This window comes from Pristiophorus japonicus, unplaced genomic scaffold (assembly GCF_044704955.1).
Source record: "Pristiophorus japonicus isolate sPriJap1 unplaced genomic scaffold, sPriJap1.hap1 HAP1_SCAFFOLD_2552, whole genome shotgun sequence".
Lineage (NCBI taxonomy): Eukaryota > Metazoa > Chordata > Chondrichthyes > Pristiophoridae > Pristiophorus > Pristiophorus japonicus.
The window spans coordinates 13,383-23,199 of NW_027252288.1; the positions used below are offsets into that span (position 1 = coordinate 13,383).

General features: G+C 53.4%; 1 protein-coding gene across 1 annotated transcript; it reads right to left on the bottom strand.

Annotated features, from left to right (window-relative positions):
• Positions 1-570: 570 nt before the first annotated feature.
• LOC139247081 (E3 ubiquitin-protein ligase ARK2C-like) lies at positions 571-8,568 on the bottom strand. Its single transcript, XM_070871494.1, has 4 exons — positions 8,475-8,568; positions 2,258-2,353; positions 1,166-1,263; positions 571-694 (listed from the first exon to the last, which is right to left on the bottom strand). The coding sequence occupies exons 1-4, from the start codon at positions 8,553-8,555 to the stop codon at positions 577-579; spliced, it is 393 nt and encodes a 130-aa protein (XP_070727595.1). The 5' UTR covers positions 8,556-8,568; the 3' UTR covers positions 571-576.
• Positions 8,569-9,817: the final 1,249 nt, after the last annotated feature.

Here is a 9,817-nt window from a genome sequence, read left to right on the forward strand (position 1 = left end):
TCTCTCTCTCCAGCCCTCGCTCTCTCTCTCTCTCTCCAGCCCTCGCTCGCTCGCTCTCTCTCTCTCCAGCCCTCGCTCGCTCTCTCTCTCCTTTCCAGCCCTCGCTCGCTCTCTCTCTCTCCAGCCCTCGCTCGCTCGCTCTCTCTCTCTCCAGCCCTCGCTCGCTCTCTCCTCTCCACCCCCTCTTCCTTTCTCTCTCCACCACCCCACTCCCCAGCTCTCTCTACCCCCTCCCCCACCCTCTCCACCCCCCAACCCCCTCGCTCTCATCCCCCACCCCCTCGCTCTCACCCCCTCGCCCTTCCACCCCTTCCCTCTCCCCCCCACCCCCTTGCTCTCACCCCCCCTCGCCCCTCCTCCCCCCCCACCCCTTCACTCTCCCCCCCCCACTCCCTCTCCCTCTCCCCCTCTCCCCTCCCACTCACTCGCTCTCACCCCCCCCACTCCCCTCCACCCCCAATCCTTCGCTCTCTCCTCCGCCTCTCCCCTCCCCCCTCCCTCGTGTTTCTGCTTCTGTCAACAGAGAATGTCACAGTGAGCAACTGCACCATGTGACTGTTCGTACCTTATGGTTAGTTAGGTGTCAACAGGAAGCTGGGCTTCAATGTCCACTCGACAAATCGGACATTTCTTACTGGTGGCTAACCACTGGTCCACACAGATCTGGTGGAAGAGGTGCATACAGGGGAGACGCCTGCAATGAAGAATAAACAGTGTTACTGCTGGCCGGGTGCCTTAGCATTCATTCTCCAAGTGATGCCGACACCATTCACAATGTCTTCACACCCACACACAAACAGATTCCGATGGTAAATATTGGCAAAGATCACCCAACCATACAGATCCAATCCTGGCTACAGGTTCTACATCTCCAAAAGCAAGTTTTACACCATAGTTTAACCTCTGCTTGTGAATTCGAGGAGTCAAATGATTAGCAGCCAGTGACAGGATTTGTAGTATGGAGGTTAGCCCAATTGCTTGTTAACTCGGATCAGGCACTCCAAGCTCCTGGGTGTCACAGCTGCCCCCAGGAGTCCCGCGGGACGGGAATACGCCATGCCTGGGAGCAGTCCATGGGATCAAGGCTATCACATTTTAGAAGGAATGAGAGAAAGAAAATCTAGAAATCATGCAGTGATAACTGGAGTCTGCAGGGATTCCTTACCGAACATCCTCTCCTTCCTCCAACGGTGACAGACAGATTGTGCATTTCTCCTCCACTTCAGACGCCTCCTTCCCCTCCTCACACGTCTCCAGCGTCCTCTGAAATAGGTTTCAAATCAGGTGGCATGAAATATACAGACTAACAAGTCTTAATCCCAACACTGGCACATACAGGAGAGATTAAAGATCATGGCTTGGGCTAGGCGATCAGGCAAGGGGCGGAGGTCACAAGGGAACACACAGCTGCACCATCGCATTCCCCCCTCCCCACCACACACACCCTCTGCCCCCTCCCAACAGATAGCCCCCCTCCCCCTCCCCACCACACACACCCTCTGCACCCTCCTCCTCCCCACTACACACACACTCTGCCCCTCCCCACTACACACCCTTTGCCCCCTCCCCCTCCCCACCACACACACCCTCTGCCCCCTCCCAACAGACAGCCCCCTCCCCCTCCCCACCACACACACCCTCTGCACCCTCCTCCTCCTCACTACACACACACTCTGCCCCTCCCCACGACACACACCCTTTGCCCCCTCCCCCTCCCCACCACACACACCCTCTGCCCCCTCCCAACAGACAGCCCCCCCTCCCCCTCCCCACCACACACACCCTCTGCCCCCTCCCCCTCCCCACTACACACACACTCTGCCCCTCCCCACTACACACACCCTTTGCCCCCTCCCCCTCCCCACCACACACACCCTCTGCCCCCTCCCAACACAGCCCCCCTCCCCCTCCCCTCTACACACAGCCCCCCTCCCCCTCCCCACCACACAAACCCTCTGCCCCCTCCCCACCACACACACCCACTGCCCCCTTCCCCTCCCTCTCACCAACACACACACCCTCTGCCCCCTCCCCCTCCACACACACCCTCTGCCCCCTCCCAACACATAGCCCCCCTCTGCCCCCCTCACCAATACACAGCCCCCTTCTGCCCCCTCACCAACACACACACAGCCCCCCTCACCCTCCCAACTCACCAACATGCACAGAAACCAGCTTCCAATCAATAGTTCGCAAAGCCCTGAAGACATGCAGTGAGCAGATTGCCATGGACACGTAAGCTGCAAACAGCACTCACCTTTTCATACTTGTGCAGGAAGGTATACCTCTCGATGGTGCTTTGCGACGCCCCATGGTTTAAATCACTAAACTGATCCTCCAAGTGCAGCAGGTCCTCAAAAGTGAAAGAAGAGAAGAGGTCACAAAGAAGGTCGGAGCTGCAGTGTGCAGTCAGGATAATCCCAGCAGCTCGGCAAGTCTTGTGTACACGGCATGTCACCACTTGCACATTTACTCAAGCTGCATTGTTCCAGGTATTGCTGCAATGGAATGAGGCAGGACAGAGGCACAGAAACGATGGATTTGTCCTTTATCCCTTCCTATTGGTGCAGTCACTAACCTCTCCACTTTAATGCATCAGCCGTGGCTCAGTGGGCAGCACTTTCACCCGAGTCACAAGGTCATGGGTTCAAGTACACTATCCAGGCTGACACTCCATGTGCAGTGCTGAGAGAGCGCCGCACTGTCGGAGGGGCAGTACTGAGGGAGTGCCGCACTGTCAGAGGGGCGGTACTGAGGGAGTGCTGCACTGTCGGAGGGAGTGCCACACTGTTGGAGGGGCAGTACTGAAGGAGTGCCACACTGTCAGAGGGGCGGTACTGAGGGAGTGCCGCACTGTCAGAGGGGCGGTACTGACGGAGTGCCGCATTCTAGGAAGGGCGGTACTGAGGGAGCACCGCATTGTGGGAGGGAGTACCGCACTGTCGGAGGAGCAGTACTGAAGGAGTGCCACACTTTCAGAGGGGCGGTACTGAGGGAGCGCCGCACTGTCGGAGGGAGTGCCGCACTGTTGGAGGGGCAGTACTGAGGGAGGGCCGCACTGTCGGAGGGGCAGTACTGAGGGAGGGCCGCACTGTCGGAGGGGCAGTACTGAGGGAGGGCCGCACTGTCGGAGGGGCAGTACTGAGGGAGGGGCGGTACTGAGGGAGGGCCACACTGTCGGAGGGGCAGTACTGAGGGAGCGCCGCACTGTCAGAGGGGCAGTACTGAGGGAGTGCCGCACTGTCGGAGGGGCAGTACTGAGGGAGCGCCGCACTGTCGGAGGGGCAGTACTGAGGGAGCGCCGCACTGTCGGAGGGGCAGTACTGAGGGAGCGCCGCACTGTCGGAGGGGCAGTACTGAGGGAGCGCCGCACTGTCGGAGGGGCAGTACTGAGGGAGCGCCGCACTGTCGGAGGGGCAGTACTGAGGGAGCGCCGCACTGTCGGAGGGGCAGTACTGAGGGAGGGCCGCACTGTCGGAGGGGCGGTACTGAGGGAGGGCCGCACTGTCGGAGGGGCAGTACTGAGGGAGGGCCGCACTGTCGGAGGGGCGGTACTGAGGGAGGGCCGCACTGTCGGAGGGGCGGTACTGAGGGAGGGCCTCACTGTCGGAGGGGCGGTACTGAGGGAGTGCCGCACTGTCGGAGGAGCGGTACTGAGGGAGCGCCGCACTGTCGGAGGAGCAGTACTGAGGGAGCGCCGCACTGTCGGAGGAGCAGTAATGAGGGAGCGCCGCACTGTCGGAGGGGCAGTACTGAGGGAGCGCCGCACTGTCGGAGGGGCAGTACTGAGGGAGCCCCGCACTGTCGGAGGAGCAGTACTGAGGGAGCCCCGCACTGTCGGAGGGGCAGTACTGAGGGAGCGCCGCACTGTCGGAGGGGCAGTACTGAGGGAGCGCCGCACTGTCGGAGGGGCAGTACTGAGGGAGTGCCGCACTGTCGGAGGGACAGTACTGAGGGAGCGCCGCACTGTCGGAGGGGCAGTACTGAGGGAGCGCCGCACTGTCGGAGGGGCAGTACTGAGGGAGTGCCGCACTGTCGGAGGAGCAGTACTGAGGGAGCGCCGCACTGTCGGAGGGGCAGTACTGAGGGAGCGCCGCACTGTCGGAGGGGCAGTACTGAGGGAGTGCCGCACTGTCGGAGGGGCAGTACTGAGGGAGCACCGCACTGTCGGAGGGGCAGTACTGAGGGAGTGCCACACTGTCGGAGGAGCAGTACTGAGGGAGCACCGCACTGTCGGAGGGGCAGTACTGAGGGAGCGCCGCACTGTCGGAGGGGCAGTACTGAGGGAGTGCCGCACTGTCGGAGGGGCAGTACTGAGGGAGTGCCGCACTGTCGGAGGAGCAGTACTGAGGGAGCACTGCACTGTCGGAGGGGCAGTACTGAGGGAGCACCGCACTGTCGGAGGGTTGAGATGAGACATGACACCAAAATGATCTGAGGTGAATACGAATGGTCGCACTGCATTATTCTAAGAGCGGGGCGAGTTCTCCTGTTGCCCACTCCAATATTTATCCCTCAGCCAACATCACAAACAGACGATCTGCTCATTTATCATGTTGCTGTTTGTAGGAGCTTGTTGAGTTTACTTTTGGCTGCAGTGTTTCCTAAATTACAACGGTGACTACACTTCAAAAGTACTTCATTTGGGACATGCGGAGATAAACATAGAAACATAGAAAATAGGTGCAGGAGTAGGCCGTTCGGCCCTTCTAGCCTGCACCGCCATTCAATGAGTTCATGGCTGAACATGCAACTTCAGTACCCCATTCCTGCTTTCTCACCATACCCCTTGATTCCCCTAGTAGTAAGGACTTCATCTAACTCCTTTTTGAATATATTTAGTGAATTGGCCTCAACAACTTTCTGTGGTAGAGAATTCCACAGGTTCACCACTCTCTGGGTGAAGAAGTTTCTCCTCATCTCGGTCCTAAATGGCTTCCCCCTTATCCTTAGCCTGTGACCCCTGGTTCTGGACTTCCCCAACATTGGGAACATTCTTCCTGCATCTAACCTGTCTAAACCCATCAGAATTTTAAACGTTTCTATAAGGTCCCCTCTCATTCTTCTGAACTCCAGTGAATACAGGCCCAGTTGATCCAGTCTTTCTTGATAGGTCAGTCCCGCCATCCCGGGAATCAGTCTGGTGAACCTTCGCTGCACTCGCTCAATAATAAGAATGTCCTTACTCAGGTTAGGAGACCAAAACTGTACACAATACTCCAGGTGTGGCCTCACCAAGGCCCTGTACAACTGTAGCAACACCTCCCTGCCCCTGTACTCAAATCCCCTCGCAATGAAGGCCAACATGCAATTTGCTTTCTTAACCGCCTGCTGTACCTGCATGCCAACCTTCAATGACTGATTTACCATGACACCCAGGTCTCGTTGCACCTCCCCTTTTCCTAATCTGTCACCATTCAGATAATAGTCTGTCTCTCTGTTTTTACCACCAAAGTGGACAACCTCACATTTATCCACATTATACTTCATCTGCCATGCATTTGCCCACTCACCTAACCTATCCAAGTCGCTCTGCAGCCTCATAGCATCCTCCTCGCAGCTCACACTGCCACCCAACTTAGTGTCATCCGCAAATTTGGAGATACTACATTTAATCCCCTCGTCTAAATCATTAATATACAGTGTAAACAGCTGGGGCCCCAGCACAGAACCTTGCGGTACCCCACTAGTCACCGCCTGCCATTCTGAAAAATATCCATTTACTCCTACTCTTTGCTTCCTGTCTGACAACCATTTCTCAATCCATGTCAGCACACTACCCCCAATCCCATGTGCTTTAACTTTGCAAATTAATCTCTTGTGTGGAATCTTGTCGAAAGCCTTCTGAAAGTCCAAATATACCACATCAAATGGTTCTCCCTTGTCCACTCTACTGGAAACATCCTCAAAAAATTCCAGAAGATTTGTCAAGCATGATTTCCCTTTCACAAATCCATGCTGACTTGGACCTATCATGTCACCTCTTTCCAAATGCGCTGCTATGACATCCTTAATAATTGATTCCATCATCTTACCCACTGCCGGTCTGCCTGTTTTCTCTCTCCCTCCTTTTTTTTAAAAAGTGGGGTTACATTGGCTACCCTCCACTCGATAGGAACTGATCCAGAGTCAATGGAATGTTGGAAAATGACTGTCAATGCATCCGCTATTTCCAAGGCCACCTCCTTAAGTACTCTGGGATGCAGTCCATCAGGCCCTGGAGATTTATCGGCCTTCAATCCCATCAATTTCCCCAACACAATTTCCCGACTAATAAGGATTTCTCTCAGTTCCTCTTCCTTACTAGACCTTCTGACCCCTCTTATATCCGGAATGTTGTTAGTGTCCTCCTTAGTAAATACCGAACCAAAGTACGTGTTCAATTGGTCCGCCATTTCTTTGTTCCCCGTTATGACTTCCCCTGATTCTGACTGCAGGGGGGACCTACATTTGTCTTTACTAACCTTTTTCTCTTTACATATCTATAGAAACTTTTGTAATCCGTCTTAATGTTCCCTGCAAGCTTCTTCTCGTACTCCATTTTCCCTGCCCTAATCAAACCCTTTGTCCTCCTCTGCTGAGTTCTAAATTTCTCCCAGTCTCTGGGTTCGCTGCTATTTCTAGCCAATTTGTATGCCACTTCCTTGGCTTTAATATTATCCCTGATTTCCCTTGATAGCCACGGTTGACCCACCTTATATAAAAGGTGCTATATAAATGGAAATTCTGCCTTTCCTCTGGCCCTGTCCTGCTCAGCTGGGCAGGCTGCCCCTGTGGGAGCAGCAATAAGGTTCCATTGCAACGGATGAAGGATGAAACAGAACAAGGCCTGTTCAGCAGGGACATTGTTCAGGATGGAGTTGTACCTAAGCTGCATGCAACAATTCACTGCGTCCGGTTTCTGGTTTTGGTTGAAGTGTGTTCCCTCGGGTAGGGATGTTCGTGCTGGGATATGGAACACAAGCTTCTCTCAGTGTTGACAAACACCTTGAGGCTCAGTACAGCACAGCCAGCACTTTCCTTTATTCTGCCCCAAGATCAGAGGCCTTATCCAGCAGTGCAGCAATTGCTATTCCCATCACCCGCTGGCTTTCATTCTCACACCATCAGCACGGCCGCGATACAAACCCAGGTCCCTGAAGTGGTTGGACAATGTGTTCAATACAGCTGCACTCAATGGCCCTATTTGAAACACTTTCAGTTATAAACCATTCCAGTTCATCTGGTTTTAGAAAGGGGACTCCAAGCCCCTCTTCGAACTTGGCAACACACATCCAAAACCATCCATGTGATGTCCTCTTGGAGCCATTCTAACACTCGGTGTAACTGAACACTCGATTCCATGTAAGCATTATACTGAATACTCTCCAACAGAACATTAATCAGGAGATGCTGATTGGCCACCTGTTACATTGAAAACCCGGGCGGGGCCTACATCGGGACGTCCCAAATCACTTTACAGCCAATTAAATGCTTTTGGAGTGTAGGCACTGTTGTAATGTGGGAAACGTGGCAGCCAATTCACACACAGCAAGCTCCCACAAACAGCAATGTGATAATGACCAGATAATCTGTTTTTGTTATTTTGATTGAGGGATAAATATTGGCCCCAGAACACCGGGGCTAACTCCCCTACTCTTCTTTGGAATAGTGCCGTGGGATCTTTTACATCCACCTAAGAGAGCAGACAGGGCCTCGGTTTAACGTCTCATCCGAAAGACGGCACCTCCGACAGTGCAGCACTCCCTCAGCAGTGTATTGGGAGCAGAGATTTTTGTGCTCAAGTCTCTTGAGTGGACTTGAACCCACGACCCAAGGCCAGGGTGCTGCCCACTGAGCCACGGCTGGTATGCGGGGGTCAATATCAGGTGGGCTCCGTATCGGGGGGGCCTACTTAAAAATACTGACCGGAAGGATGGTCCTATATCCGGGGTGGGGCCGGTCCTATATCCGGGGGGGGGGGGGGCCCTATATCCAAGGGGGGGGGGGGGCTCTATATCCGGGAGGGGGGGGCTCGGGCCCTATATCCGGGAGGGGGGGGCTCTATATCCGGGGGGGGGGGGCTCTATATCTGGGGGGGGGGCTCTATATCCGGGGTGGGGGGGCGGGGCTCTATATCCGGGGGGGGGGGGGAAACTCTATATCCGGGGTGGGGGGGGCCCTATATCCGGGGGCGGGGCTCTATATCCGGGGGCGTGGGCCCTATATCCAGGGGGCGTGGGCTCTATATCCGGGGCGGGGGCCCGATATTCAGGGGCGGGGGCTCTATATCCAGGGGCGGGATGGGGGCCCTATATCCGGGGGGGCGGGGTATAGACCTGGCAGACAATCAGCATCACCAATTTTACGCTCAGGTGGCGAGTTAGATATCTAGCCCAAAGTCTCCACCCGTTTGGCCTGTATATTGTGGCGCACGTGCTCTCTGTAATGAGAAACTATTTCTATTAAATGCATCTCCAACACAAGATCTTTACCTGGTAACCCCTGTGCATAGTGACATGGCCTTGCATCCCTCGCAGTCCATGATGGGGAAACACTTGCAAATGTGGGTGCATGAAGATATCGGGCATCACCTGGCACAACGAGAGAAAGGAAGAGCCACTGTATATTCCCCATGGTTTCACAGCCATACATCCAAACACACTAAAGTTTCAGCTAACAGCACGAGAAGAGTGGTTCGAGCACTGTGTAGTATTGGGCCCCACACTACAGGGAGGGTAATGAGGTTTTGGAGATGGTACAACACACTGGAATGCTGTTTGGTTTGAGAAAATACAAATACAAAGGAAGACCAAAAATAAGGTCCTTTTTTCGTTAGAATAATGCAGATTATGGGGCGATACAATACAGGTATTTAAAATGATGAAACGATGCGACAGTGTCAATAGAATAGACTTTTTGTTTACAGGTTTACAAGGGACCATAGATAGAGGATTACAGAGGGCAGTAGAACAGCATCATACTTACCGAAAAAGTAACATTTTTGTTGAAGAAATGCTTTCCTTTTGAGGTCTGTGCTTCCCAGACCCTAGTATATTATAGAATCCTAGACATTTACAGCACAGAAGGAGGCCATTTTGGTTAAACAGTCTGTACCCTTGCAGGTTACGGCACTTCCAAGCATGAAATGTGTAATTTTATATCACACTGTCAACTGAAGAGACTCAATAAAACAGCAGATCTCAACAGGCAAACTTACAATTTCCATTCACACACAAAGCCAGAAGCTGTGGTTTGCAAGGTCCTCCCTTCTCTACCGAAATCCCAGAGAAACCATGCTTAGAGCAGTAACTATTTGGTATAAAACATCAGAACAGAAAGCAAATGGCATGTTGACCTTCATAGCGAGGGGATTTGAGTACAGGGGCAGGGAGGTGTTGCTACAGTTGTATAAGGCCTTGGTGAGGCCACACCTGGAGTATTGCGTACAGTTTTGGTCTCCTAAAACTAGACTTCACACTGCGGCACATACCAGGTTACAAGGCAGCACCGCACAACAAAATAGGTTTTGGCTTGGAGTGTAAGTGAACTGTTTTACTATCAATCGATCCACTTTATTTACCCTGACAATAGTACTGCTCTCTGATGCATCTCAAGCTGCTCCTGAATGTACAACTGAATTTCATCCTTTCTTTTAGCAAACTTACTGGAGCAGAGGGATTGCTCTCTGTGGATGTTAAATGTGCCTTTAATTACCACACTGAGAAAGCACCTCTTCACTAAACCAAACAGATGCTCATTGTCGATAATACATGTATTTGCAAAAGATCTGATGAAACTAGTAGAAGTCGTTAAAAAACATCAAGGGGCATAACTT